Source organism: Chlamydotis macqueenii, chromosome 4 (assembly GCF_036417535.1).
Source record: "Chlamydotis macqueenii isolate bChlMac1 chromosome 4, bChlMac1.mat, whole genome shotgun sequence".
NCBI lineage: Eukaryota > Metazoa > Chordata > Aves > Otidiformes > Otididae > Chlamydotis > Chlamydotis macqueenii.
The window spans coordinates 38365589-38380042 of NC_141559.1; the positions used below are offsets into that span (position 1 = coordinate 38365589).

Genomic DNA, 14454 nt, shown 5'->3' on the forward strand with positions numbered 1-14454 from the left:
GGAAAAAAAATACGATATCCAAGATATTGAGCCAGTCCGTATCATTGGCTAATTTGGTTTTTCAGGGTAAGGGTAGAGGCTGCCTTTCAGAAGTATAGTATAGAAATGGTATGGTACTTGATCCAGTAGACGATTAGAGAACAAACAGAAAGCTGGGCATAGGCAGAGGTGTCGCTTATATGTTGCCTTATTTGTACTAGTTCTTTCAGTTCATTATGATCCATAATTAGTGTTCAGCCCAATAGAGCTGGTATTGGTCAGTGAAAATAAGTTTATAAAAAAGGAGTCTATTCTATGCTGACTTTCAGTCTCTATGGGCATGTTTATACTTGAATGCTTCAGATACAGCAGATCAAAAATAAGCCAGAGTGGACACTGAGGTGTGTTTGTTCAGTATTTACCATGTCATTGTGATCTGACATAGCACATCTGACCATTCTGTATTATCCCAGTGGAGAAAAAAAAACAGCTTTGCAATGATACATTGTTATTACACATTTCAAAATAAAACACCATTAGATTCTCTATTTTAAAATTATATTACTGTAATGATTTCTTTATAGTTTCTCTTCAGTTTTTTAGCAGCTAGTGTGTTGTCCATTTGAGATTAATACCAAATAAATTATCTTATCAATCTTACCGATATCCAAATGAGAACAGCAGTGTATGTTATTTATGATCAACTAGAATTTAATACTTTCATAGGCCAATACAGATACTTTCCATTTTATTAATATTTTCACATCCTCAGTTACTTAAAATAGATCTGAAGAAAATGATCTCTCTATGAATTACCATTTTTTCAAGCTTTGGATAGCACAAGTGACCAATATGAGAAACATAGTTAAGACTAATGGAGTATTTCCTTTTGGCCAAAATTTTCTATAGACTTTGATCACATTTCATAAAGTCACGCAGTCATAACTAAAGAAGATCATTAGCGTTCACAAAAACAAAATGAGACATCCTGAACTGGGAAAGTGAAATAAGTTTTCCCCACATGACGGCCATTTCTAAAAGTAGCCGTTCGTGCTACTTTTGCTGTTTCATAGGAGCCTCTTTGAGATCAGGCTTGTATTTTCTCTCTTGCAATGTGAGCCTTATGTTGAGAGTGACATTTGGAAGCCTTGAAAAGAGCAGTGCTTGTCGAAACCTAGTTTGATGATGAGTGTGACCTTTCAACAGCCTTTGCAGATGTATTTTTTTTCATGATAAGAACTTCCTGAAAAGCTTTTTGTCTAGAAAGCTTCCTCTAGATCCTGGAAGCTGAAGTAGGGAATGGTTGTAGACCCTTGGTCACCTCAGTATTTTCATCTTCTCATTGAATTGAGAACACAGACTTTTTGATGTGCTGGTACAGTGCTGCTCTTTAGCAAAAACTTCCCTTTCACCTAAGTTTTACATATGACTCTCGTGGACAGGTCGTTCAGAGAATTTCACCTGCTGTAGCACAGTTCAGATTTCTGGGACAACAGTAGCTCTTCAAGTCTTTTGATTTAAGTGTCATACATTTCTCTTCCACCTTGCCAGACTTAGATGCAGGTTGTAGGAGAAGTCTCTGAAAAGCCCATTTCCCAGTTGTGAGATGTGTGATGAAGCAGGAAAACCACAGCAATCAGTTTAGCCTCACTTATTTCTTTCTCCATTTATAAAATGAAGGTACTCATTATTAATAATTTGTCACTAATTGCAATATCCTACGTGAGTATTCAGTTTAAATTGTTCATTAACTGAAGGCATGTGCATTTTGTCTGCCTGCTGCAAAATACACTGACCACATTGTGAAGTCCTATTCGCTGCTACAAAACATCATTCAGTGTTGTGTGTTTCAGAGGAAGAGCACAGGCTGTGTCAATAAGGGTGAGTTTTCTTTAATCAATATATTGTTTTTCTTTCTGTAGGTATTTTCTCAGTGCTCAGCTTGGCATCTGAATGTACCACTCTTGCCGCTGAACTTCCCAAAGTGTCTTACGTGAAGGCCTTAGATGTCTGGCTGATTGTTTGCCTTCTCTTTGGGTTTGCATCTCTGGTGGAGTATGCAGTGGTTCAGGTAATGCTAAATAATCCAAAGAGAATTGAAGCTGAAAAAGCAAAGATTGCCAAGGCAGAGCAAGCAGAAGGGAAGGGTGGAAATGCTGCCAAGAAGAACACTGTGAATGGCACAGGGACTCCTGTCCACATCAGCACTTTACAGGTAGGAGCTGCGAAATGGTGTACGCAAAATCAGCATTATCTTCTGTTAACACAAATCCAGGAATATACTGTCATAATAGTTTTAGGTAGTGCTTAATCTTAGAAGTCTCCAAGACATTAAAAACATGCTGGTAATTAATGGCTAGCTATCTGACCAGTTGGTCCCTAGTGATTTGGGGTCAGAGGTACTAAATGAAAAATTTGTCTTTTAATATCCTAGCGTCATGGTTGCTGCTGAGCTTTAGGTAAATAAAGTAGCAAGCAGCTTTACAGTTGCTATTTTTCTCATAATAAATAGCAGCTGTCAAGCCGTAACTATTCAGAGGACAGGACTCTCAGACAGTATTTGCTGACAGCGTACTCAAATAACACCCCATCTCATTGCTTTCCCCAGGATGGCCACAGCTGTACCGCATTGCATGTCAAGCATCTCTGAAGCTAGGGTCCAGAAGTGTTGGCATTTGTAAACAAAAGACAGGTCTGTTTGTCTGTCAAACAGTTCTTGCATTTCTTGTGTTGCCAGATAGATTTTATGGGTAAGCTGGACAGATCTCATTATATGGATAAAAATGAGATGTACATATTAGGTCAGGCCAAAGTTTTCCATTGTGACAGTAGCTTCCTGGTATTGTATAACTCCCTCTTTGTGCTCCAAGGGTTTTCAGATATCCGAGGCCAACTGTCTTCACTCCTGAGTGATGTTTAAATGACATTTACTCTACAGAAGAAAATATGTTATGCTACAATATATGAAATATGAATTTGGCTTATAATTTTCAGTGACTCAGCAATTTCAATGTGTAAAACAAAGCCATTAGGCTGGATCCAAATGATAATATTGGTAGTGTACAATGTGACTGTAAAACTTCTTTAAGGAGGGAGTACTTCATGCCTGAATGGCAGAGACTGTATGCTAGTATTAAGCTGGCATTGCCCCATAACTAATTACCCCAGTCCAGAGATGCTGCAGTTATCGCAGACCCGTGCACTTCACTACCATAATTCTCATCTGGTAGGAGAGTCTCCTGGGAACTGTTTTGGCAGGCAACCAAGCTCAGCTTAGAGCAACCCCATGTCTGCTTTGACTTGTGTCACAAGCCCAGGCAGCGTGGGAACTGAGCAGAAAGATGACTCCACTGTAGTTTTGCTTCCCCTGAACTGAATGTGATATTTTTGTGTTCAGCAATTTGCTGGTCTCAAATTCAGCTGTTTTGTGTGACAAAATAGTTGCAACAGTCCAGCAGAGCAGCATAAAATCTATTTCTTCCCATTTTAAGTACTTAACAAGTATAAATGTACAGCTTGATCAATGACAGAATTTAATAAAAACTATACTTTTTCAGTAGTGTGAACGAAACTAAATTGCTAAATTACTAACTGTCCTCAGTGTGTACACCCTTTAAGGTGCTTGCCATTGTCATAGCCATAAGGAGAATAAAATTATAATTTTTATAATCTATGCTATCCTTTCATCTTTTAATAATTTAAAAAATTAAATAAAAATTAAAAAAAATAAGCAACATTCCCTGTGAACTGTGTCTAGCAATAGGCTTAAGATTTTTAGGATTCAGACCTCAGTCTGCTTTCCAGCAGATCTTGCGGTGTCTCCCCTCCACGATCTTTCAGGGTAAGCTCCAGCATCTCATATTTGACCTGCGCTTTTCAGAGCCTTTCCAGTTTGTTATCAGAGACCTTTAACATTCCAGTATCTATAATCTCTGCAACAATAATCTGTGTTGGATTTGTATGGAGTCCTGAGTATGTGTAGCTTCTGATGATCGTTATACAGAGGCTTGCAAAACGTTTGTTTACCCAGACATATTGGAAGTATGTATTCATTGCTGTGAAAGCTGGTCATGTGGATGAGTGGTCACCTTCCCTCATGGCTAGTGATCCAGCTTGTATCCAGCCGCCTGCTTTCAGATGTAGCCTACTTGAGGAAGTGTGTCCTGGGCTGATAATTTCTGAGAAGATCACCAGGCTGAGATAGAAAAGGGTCCCGGACCAATGTATCATTTGACATCAGGATGTGGTAGGACAGTGATGCTAGATTCTATGTATGTGAATGCTATAAATCTGCCTAGCTGAAAACTCCCTCTCTGAATCAGCTAGTGCATGGTTCTCAAGCCTGGAGAAGCCTGTATTAAACTCCTAAATCAGAATAGGTCTAAATCTTTCAGTAGCTCTGACTCCTAGTCCAAAATTAGGCCTGCCCCACAAAATTTGAATCGCTTCTATACAGACCTAGTAATGAAGAAGGAGAGAACGCATTTGTCATATGGCAAATATGCAAAGGAGGGAAACATTAAAGAAACAGGTAATGGAAAAAAACTGTATGTTGAAAGGCATAAAGAATATGAAACAAAAAGAGGTCAAAGTGCTGTCCCAGAACTTCAGGAGCTGTTTCTCACCAGAGTAATGTAGGACTGTGTGTGAGGAGAAAGCAAATATTGTGTTAGGTGTCTGGAAAGTCGGGTGAACCAATGTATAGCTTTAGGAGAAAAGGAAGACAACTTGGAACTGCATCCCTGACATGAGTGTGCATACTATAGAAATGTTCTAAGATGTTCTCTTTCCACATGGGAAGTGATACTAAGGCAAAAGTGACTGAGGACATAGCTGGAAATCTCACCATAGGTAGGCTTGAAGCAGTGGATTAACCAGATGGGTCTCAAAAGTAAAGCCAACAGAAGAGACCTGGAAACAGAAGACTCCAACTGGGGAAAAACAGAGAGCGTGAATAATTGCATTTATAAATGTTTCTCCAGCTTCAAGTGGGGTGGTCAGGTGTCCCCTGTTCCAGTCCTCATGGAACAATTTGCTTTCATATGCTTGCTCCATTTGTGAAAGATAAAAATGGCATCTGGTCTGGAGACTTAGCACATTTGATTTTAGGAAAAAAAAAAAAAGCCATAACAAAAATATGTGATCATACTTAAAAATGCAAGCAACTATTGTTCCTTTTTTTATGACAAGAAATAGGGTAAAGGGATACACTTCTCAGTGTATCCTGGAAATTAAAAGCTTGATGCCATCCATAATTGAAGGTGAGGAGAATAGATCCCCTGTAGCAGAACCTGTAAGGGTCCACCTGGAAATTGTGTCAGTAAAGTCAGCAATCACAACCAATAGTCACCAACAGCAATAGTGAAGATGGCTCACAATCTGAGAATCAGCCAAAGATGGAGAAAGTTTCCCATGGATGCATAGCTACTTCTCCTCTCCACCAAATCCTGGGTACTGGCCGACGTAAAAGCTATATGCTGCCAGCATATGCCAAACCCCTGAGTCCATGCTTTATGACTCATGTACCCTCCAACAAAAACACTTGAAATATCAGTACCATTTTAAGCCCATAGGTTTATCATATGACTATCTAATTAAAGTCAAGTGGTCCGTCTGGCAAGATCAACCTGAATTTGCAGAAAAAAAAAAGAGAAAATTCAACATAAGCATTTCTGCTGTGTTTGCTAGGAGCTGCAATGGCTACGCATTTACAGGCAAGAAGCCATGAGAAATAAGTTTGGCTCCTTCAGCTCATAGCGACTGCAAGTAGATGCTGTTCTAAGCAGAGGAGAAAATTATGCAACCTGGTGGTAACTGCTGGCACTGGTGTTGTATTGGGAATCCTCAGTAGGAGTTTGCCTGTGTTTCCTAGCAATGTAACATCATACAGTGAGAAAAACAAGCAACGTGGGAAATGTTTCGAAGATGAATCAGTTTCTTTTTGCTTTCACTGGTGGCATCATTACAAGGAGAGATTGCACTCTTAACTATAACAACACCCCTCAATTTGAAAAGTCACATTTTCATCAAGCCCTTTTATAGAAGCTGTCCCCCACAGATAATGTGCTGATGACTGGAGAGAACATTTGCTGAACGAATGGCTTTGGCAGATGGATGTGCTAGTGGTAATAGCTCTAAACCCAGTTATTTTTAAAAAGAAGTGGTGCTGTTGCTTGCCTTATCTTGTCAGAGCCGCATCTAGGCTATGAAACCTGATATGGGTTATGTTCATCTCTGCTGATTTATAATATACCTGACCACTGACGGTGACTTGTGGTGACCTGATCTTCCCATAGTGTCTTTTCCCCTTAAGTGGCACTCCAAACTCCAATTTTGCTTGTAGACACACCAGAAACTCAGCTTACATTTTGTGTTGTACACAAAACCACAGGCTGCAATCTATTTAATAGTTCCTGACAGCATTGCAGGTACGGGGTAGGTACTTTCTGCTCTAGTGACTCATGTATCCATCCTTGGAGATAATTCAGGACATGACTGTAAAAAGGCCCAAGCAATCTGCTTTGAGCAGGGGGTTGGACTAGATGATCTCCAGAGGTCCCTGCCAACATCAGCTATGCTGTGATTCTGTGATATTTTATGCATAAATATTTTTTGTGCTATACTTCGCAATTAGGGGGATAATGAGAATTTGCAAGGAATATACTACATGGAATGTGATAGCAAATTCCTGCTGAGCTACAGCAGAAAACAGTCTGAATACACACTAATGCTAAACAATCATTACTTTATTGATCATCTACATCTATCATTATGGCAAGAGCAAGAGAAGAGCACAGAGCAAGTGGAAGAAGGATTAATGACAGAGTTTGTTAGAACTACTCCTTCATCTTATATGGAAGACTCTTAGACAACTGGCAGCGCTAATGACAGATCTGCGTGCCAAAAGAGGTTGGGTGCAGCAGAAGAAATGATGAAGAGGTGCTGTGTAGGGCAGAGAACACTGCATTACAGTAGGGAGGCACTTCAGCCTGAGGGACGCACGCTGAGCTTGAGAGGCTGCCAGTGCTGTAGCACGTATGGAGCTTTGTGTGAAATTATGGACAATACATTTCTGCTCTCAAAAATTCTTGAATCCAAAATGACGGCATTTTATAGTACACTTCACCCTGACGGATAAAGAGGACTTGATCACAGGATGAACAGTCAGTTGAAAAGGATCTTTATTCTATTTGCACAAAACAAATTTAGTCGAGTCCAGGTATTTTTGGTGCTGTGAAAGGACAGATTTCACAAATTTGAAAACTATTTTTTCTCATCTGGGTGGAAGAATTTAAACAAAATATATGAATGGTGCTGGTGAGCTATCTAACAATGATCAAAACAGTTACGGACCAGAAGGGAAGCTATACTAATTTTAAAAAACCCAACAAACAGCACAATTGAAAACAAACTCCTCAAAGATTGAAAACTAACTCAGCTTCAGACATTTCTCTTTTCTTCTCACTGGCAAATTGAGAAGTTGATAGTAATTAATGTAAGCTGAAATCCAGAAAACAGGTGTACATTGTAGGTGTAGGTAAAAAAAGGGATATATGGTTAGCATAACTGAGGGCAATAGGAATTTACTTTGCATGCGTAGCAAGAATTCACATCCAGTAACAGGAGTATTGGTCGAATGCTAGATAGAGATGCTGTAAGTATCAGGAATTAGCAGAAAAGGCAAAAGCATTGAACAAATATTCTGTTCTGTGTTTGGGGAAAAGCCAGATACATTCAGTCAGATGATGAAATAGCTTTCATTGACAGTGGCTAATGAGGATGTTAAACAGTAGCTATTAAAGTTAGACATTTTACAGTTGAGATTTCAGCTTAAGTTGCATCTAGGATTTCTTGAAGAGCCGATCCATGAATGCTGTGGGACATTAATGTTGATTTTTTAATAAATCCTTTAAAACTGGGAAGGTTCCAAAAGACAGCAAGAAGCTAACATTGTGCCAGGACTTTTAAGGGCTACATGGCATAACATAAATAATTACAAGCCTTACATCAATCAGTGGAAAATATGGCATAGCTAACAGGGGGCTGACTAATAATTATTATTCATAAGTATTAATTATCATTAATATTATTCATGTTAGATAATACATTTAAATGGGTCAGTGAAATTAAATTTAATCTGTGTGTTTATTGATTTAATCAAACTGAATATAATTTTTTCAATGATTATTAATTCAGTTGACAGAGGTAATGATGTGGAGGTAAACAACTCTGAAGAACATTTGACTTGGCTTCATATGTCAGCCTGGTTACGTCATCTGAGTTATGCGAAATCAAGGTTAGATTTGTTACCATCTGTAAGTACCAGCAGTTAATCAGACTAACTATAGTCATGCCTCGTGACTGAAAATTGAAGCCAAATAAATTCAGATTAGAAATAAGGTACATATGTTTGTGAGGAACAAGGCCATGGAAAAATGTCTTCATTCTGGATGTTTTAAAGGAAAATCTGGTATAAGTAGTTTGGGCAGTGAATGTGGAGAGTGATGAGGAGCACCAGAAGCCGCAGAGGCAATGGTGGGGAGCTCATCCCTCTCCCTGCCCGTCTACATGCACAAGCAGCACTTCTTTCTTCTTCTTTTTCCTCACTTTCTTGTCACATTATTCCCCTGACTCCACAGACAAAGGCTTTATGAGCGAGGTATGGCCCTGCCACAGCAACAGACACGGTGCAGCGCTGGATGCCACGACATCCAGGGCAGTGGCGAGTGCTGAGCTTGGCAGTGGGCACCCATCACCCTGAATTTTGTAAAAGGTGTGAAAGGTTCATTGCAAGAGGCCTTCTGGCTTCTAGGAGTCATTTTTAGGTATTTCTGAGCTGTTCATCGAAAGGCAGGTGTCTTGTCCAACATACCAAACCTAGACAAGGCAACGAAACGAGAACTAGGAGAAACGGGAACTAGGTCTGTGGTTTGGGCCAAGCCCTCAGAGCCATGTCACCTTCTTTTGCCCTCCTCAGCTCCCTCATCTCCAAGCTGGAGGGACAAGGAGCAGTTGCCCAGCTCCATCGGGGACATGAGGAGGCCCTGTGCTATTCCAGCAGCTTTCCCTTTCCCAGCAGCTGCTCCCCATCCCCTGTGAGGAAAAACCATAGACCTGGGTGGAAGCATCCTGCGGGCTGGGCCTGGCCCATGGGTCATGATGCTGAGGCAGGATAAGGCAAATCATACTAAATATTTTCCAGGGCCAAGTTCTGTGTCAGGATGAAGTCAAAAGGCTATAATATTTAACAATATTTTACTTTCTTTACAAGTCTTCAGTATAGTACTCTGAAATCAAGTCCTGCGGTATCATTTTCCACAGGAATGGAAAGCCTTTGGTAAGTGTCAGGAATATCATTACGCTTCTACCACAAACCAAGACAGGATGAGTAAAAAGCAGATAAACTACTTTTAATATCTATTATCTCACTTGGTTGGGGAAAGTTGTACGTCAATTGAAGCAAATTTAGGTTAAAACAACAGAAATATTGGAGAGTTGAAGAGATGTATGAGAAGAAATTTAAAAATATGTCTAGGCAGCAGCTGAATGTACATTAGATTTGTAAACCAGGGAAATAAAAGAAGTTATTTTTAAAAGTAACATATACTTCCTAAAGAAAAATTTAGGTCACATTGGTCTTACAAGGGAAATTGTGTCACCCTGGTAAATCAGTACTGCAGCCGACACTAAACTAAGCAGAGCTCAGTGTGAACATGCCGCGTGTGAACAGTCCTCTGCTTATGGGGCACAGGTGAGCTAGAAGCCATTCTCTGTCCCACAAGTCAATGAGAACTGACTTGAACAGCTTCTAGGGGAGCACTCTCAGATACTGCAGTTGGAACAGGAATGCTCTGTATTGTAAATGAGAGCGCTTAGGCTACAATTAATGTCACTGAGTTTTACAGTGTATATCGCTGGTAGTATGAGCAATGGACTACAAGTTTGCAAATCCAAAAGAAGGCTTATAATTTCATACATGATTCTGTTTCTTGTAATGGCCTCGCTAAATCTTACTAGTTGGACAAAATGTAATATTCCTGTCACTCCTTAGTTAATGTGCAGCCCAGTCCTGCAAGTTACCCTTTCATTGCACAAGGGTCTGCTTTCTGCAGTAATTACCCACATCCCTGGGTGTGGCCCGATTGGAAGGAACCTCTTGGATCACTGAGTGACAGCCACCTTGTCACCCAGGGTCACATAATTGTGTTCATGTGTGTCTCAATCACCACCTCACTGGACAGTTTGCCCCTGCTGCTCCAGCACTGCGCACTGTCCCAGACTGTCAGCTCTTTGGTGACTGGAGACAGTTGCAGGAAATGTATGAGTTTGATTTTGCCTTACCATCATAGAACACCTATCTTGTTTTTCTTTTTTATAACCTGTAATTGTGGTTTTGTTATGTAACCTGCACCTCAGTTTTAGTGCTTGGTTTCAAAATTTACCATTTTCTTGAGAAATAGAAGTCTGGCAAACCTGAGGAGGTTTGCCACCCCTGTCTGAGGGAATAGTGCCATGCTTCTCTTGCACCTTGCACCAGAATCAGCTTTGTTAGTAGTGGGAGTAAAAGCCTTAGTCGAAATTCAGGTATCTTCCTGACTGCCACAGTTCTTTTCATTCAGGATACCTTGACAGTTGTTGTAGAAAAGCTAATAATCTTCTCCAGAATGTTTTTCATTTATCCGTAAGTCTGGTACTGTACTTCACTATTACTATTTTAATTACAACATGTGATGATGCAAATGTCCTGAACCATCAGCCTAAGATTGCAGAAAACTCAGAGGTGGAGAGAGCTGAGACTAAAATGCCTGAAGGTTTTGTGGGAGAGAGACAGGCTACTGGGAAGTAGGCATAGGCAGCTTTTGGAAGAAACAAGTTTTAGTTTATCTGTGCCTCCAGGAGACCCTGGTGAAACTTTGTTAATGTCAGTTGCCCATGTGTATAACTTGAATTGTGAAGCAGCATTTTTTCCAACTAACTCTCATGTTATAAATGTGAACAAATGGCATTATTAATAATGCAATTATGTTTTATAACCTGGTTTGGTTTGGTTTGGATTTTTTTGCTACTTTACTGTACAGTCCAATTGAAATGAAACTTTGGGAGAGATTTAACCAAGTCACAAAGCACAGTACCTTGCAAGTAGTCTCCTCAAGCTCCCTGAACAGTGTAGGGATGGTCATCCTAGAGACTTGTTGTACCTGAAATACAAACTTTAAAGAATCCAAGGAAGCAAATGTAGGAATGTGCGTGTTTTTTTGTTGTTTTTTTTTTTTTTCGCAAAACACTTCAGTGTTAAGGGCAACAAATACTTTCTTTTCTTTTAAATGTTCATTGCACGTGCCAGTACGATTGTCTGGTCTGTAAAAGAGAATCATTCACCTGGGGTTACCCCATAGCACAGTAGTACTTGATCCCCAAAAGCACTGATGGAGCTGTAGGAAAGACAGGTATTCAACTGCTGGATTTAGATTTTCCGGTTATACGGTTATCCAGTGTGTCAATGGGAAGCACTGAAAACAGTGTTGACTATTTGTTACCTGTCTCTCGAGAGGCACCAAGGACTGCAGGTACAAAGAAAGCACCTTCTAGCCATGCAAGGTGGTCACCGTAGGATGAGATATAGGATCTTGAGCTGGCTGCTATGTAGAACCAGAATAGACTTTAATTGTTGGGTCAAACTCTGAATATTAGGGTTAATTCTGACTGTGGCTTCCAAGGCCTCGGAAAAATGTAAGAATTGTATAGTATCTATCCTGCAGGTTCATCAGCATGGAACGAATTTCCAAAAATACTCTCCACAGAAATGTTCTCTCCCCTTCTATCATCTTAAAATTGAAGGAGTCTAACTATAGCAGGTTGCTCAGCATGAGGCACCTTGTGCATGAAAAATTACACAATTATGAATGTTTGGATTCGTTTATATGATTGACTGATCATCCTTAAGTACTTTATAATGCAGCCATTCAGCAAATTAGGCTGATGTAGTGTATCCCTATCAACAAGTAATTTCCTGTATGTTTGTTTGCGGTGTTCTCTAGCAGCTGCATTAAGTTTGTTAATGAAATATGGTAAGTAGGTCATGATTCCCCTCACTCTTTATTCCATAGGTTGGTGAGACCAGATGTAAAAAAGTTTGCACTTCGAAATCTGATCTGAGATCCAATGATTTCAGCATCGTTGGAAGCTTGCCAAGGGATTTTGAATTATCAAATTATGACTGTTATGGGAAGCCCATTGAAGTCAACAATGGGCTTGGGAAATCGCAAGCCAAGAACAACAAGAAGCCTCCTCCTCCTAAGCCTGTCATTCCATCAGCCGCAAAGAGAATCGATCTTTATGCAAGAGCACTGTTCCCTTTTTGCTTCTTGTTCTTCAACGTCATATACTGGTCCATATATTTATGATAAATCTTCTATTTATTTTTTCATATGTGTAAAATATATCCCATTTCATTACCCCTTCCCAGTCATGAAGGCCACTGTGTGAAATTATTTGCATTTGCAAAGCAATATGTTGCATTTGGATGCCATGCGATTGTACTGAACATATGGCATCTGAAATTTGAATGAAAGCATGACACTGCAATGTCTGTGCTCCGACCAACGTTGTATATAAGTGTACAGCATACATCCTGCTTTAAGAATATATATGAAGGACAATGCAGCTACATTATAAAGCCGAATAACGCTCTTCAATTGTTAGTAACATACAGAGATTTAAAGTGTTTCTGACAATGAAACTGATGTGCACGTTGAGTATTATTAAAATCAATATTCTAGTGTATGTAGTATTTAACAGCTTTTCTGCTGACTTCCAGGGGAAAAAAAAAACTCAAACATCTTGTTCTTGTATAATTTTAGATGGCACTGTTGAAGAAAAAGTTAAGTGTAATTCATATTATTTAGACTTCGTAGGTGAAGGCAGCATTGAATAAGCTGATCTTGTCTATGTGGAAAAATAAAGATCAGAGAATTACTGATTTTGTAAAATCAGCTCATTTAGCAAAAAAAAAATAAAACCCCAACAATTGTATCCATCAAGCATGCACACTTAAGTGTGTGAGAATACGCTAACAATAAAACATTGGGCCAAATTTTGACTGCTGTTTCCTTAGGCACAAACCAGGTACAATGTGTCAAAAACAAACAGGCCACTTTCTAGACTAAAAGTATCAGGAGTTTTGGAGAAACATCACAAGATGCAGTTCAGTATCAGATTATATTATACTTTTTTACATTACTCTGTCCTCTGACTCATCTTCTGTAGCATCTGGCAAGCCGGCAGTATATGTCACAATTTTTTTGTAGTTGCATCAGATACATCTTACTCAATTTGTTTTATTTATCCCCTTGAAAGCTTTCAGTTTAAACAAACTAATTGTCAAAATGAAATCTCATTTTTACCACTAGTTATAGTTTGTTTGCCTGTTGTAGCACAGATGACCAAAGCTAACACCTAGCCACCCACAGAAGTGAAGAAATGTATAAAGGTGTAAGGGGCTGAGACTCTTAGATGCATCATGGATCTTTGTGCCTGTGTTAATTAATGGCTGCCCTCACTAGCTTGTTAATTGACTGCTGTTTTTTGGAGAATAAGGTGCTATACGTGAATCTGCTCTGATAGGTGACTGCTCTCCATTTTCCAGAGGAAACCCTGTGACATGGAGACTACAGAAAAGTGATATCCTGAAGGTACATAGGGCAGGACCCATGGTCTCCCATGGGTGCCAGGGTACACTCCTTCGTAGAGAAGTAGCGTGTGTTCCCCAGGAACACGCAGGGACTGTCCCTCAGCCCTTGTGAGCGTACCATATGGAAACATGTCTCCTCTTGTAAAGCTGGGGCACTACTGTTAGTTAAAATATTAAAATAACACAGTTCTTACTAACTTGGCAAATCATAAAAAGGAAATATGGATTGTTGGCTCCTCGTAGGCAAGGAAGGTACTGAGCTAAAGACCTGAAACCTTCCATAGTGAGGAGACAGACACAGTCACACTCGTTGTGCTGCGTTTCTAGCTCATCCAGGATGTGCTGAGCCAATGCAGGCCACAAGTGAACTGTTGGATCACTTGAGTATTGCCCACCAACTGGATCTTGTCCACATATGGTAAGCCTACACCACCGGGAGGTCGAAAGTGGGAATATAAAAGAGCAAAGCATGCCAGGCCAGCTTCACTGGGCCTCTGGTGGATCTGCACATGCCCAGGGGTTTTTCTGACTACTGCCAGATTGCAATGATTCTTTTTTGGGTTTGAGAGATTTGCTCTTCAGAATACGGTCAGATGCTTTCCACCAGCTTCCTGGACACTTCCTCATGGAGATTTCGAGGAGCCACTTTGCCAGGCAGCCACAGTTTGTCCTTTGGATTTCTTTCTGATCAGAGGAAATGGAAGGGAAATTCCAAATGTTATTGAACCGTGTTGAACTAGAAGGAAAGAAAAAAATATATTTTTAAGGTGTAGTTCAAAGTTTCA

General features: G+C 39.9%; 1 protein-coding gene across 2 annotated transcripts in view; it reads left to right on the forward strand.

Moving 5' to 3' along the window:
• The window catches only part of GLRB (glycine receptor beta), a 51555-nt gene extending 37367 nt beyond the window's left edge, over positions 1 to 14188 (forward strand). For both annotated transcript variants that reach the window (XM_086746428.1, XM_086746429.1), the window contains exons 9-10: positions 1902 to 2194; positions 12087 to 14188. In XM_086746428.1, coding sequence (XP_086602554.1) covers positions 1902 to 2194; positions 12087 to 12383 — 590 coding nt within the window. In that variant the 3' untranslated portion in view covers positions 12384 to 14188. The remainder of the gene's footprint in view (positions 1 to 1901; positions 2195 to 12086) is intronic.
• The last annotated feature ends 266 nt before the right edge of the window (positions 14189 to 14454 follow it).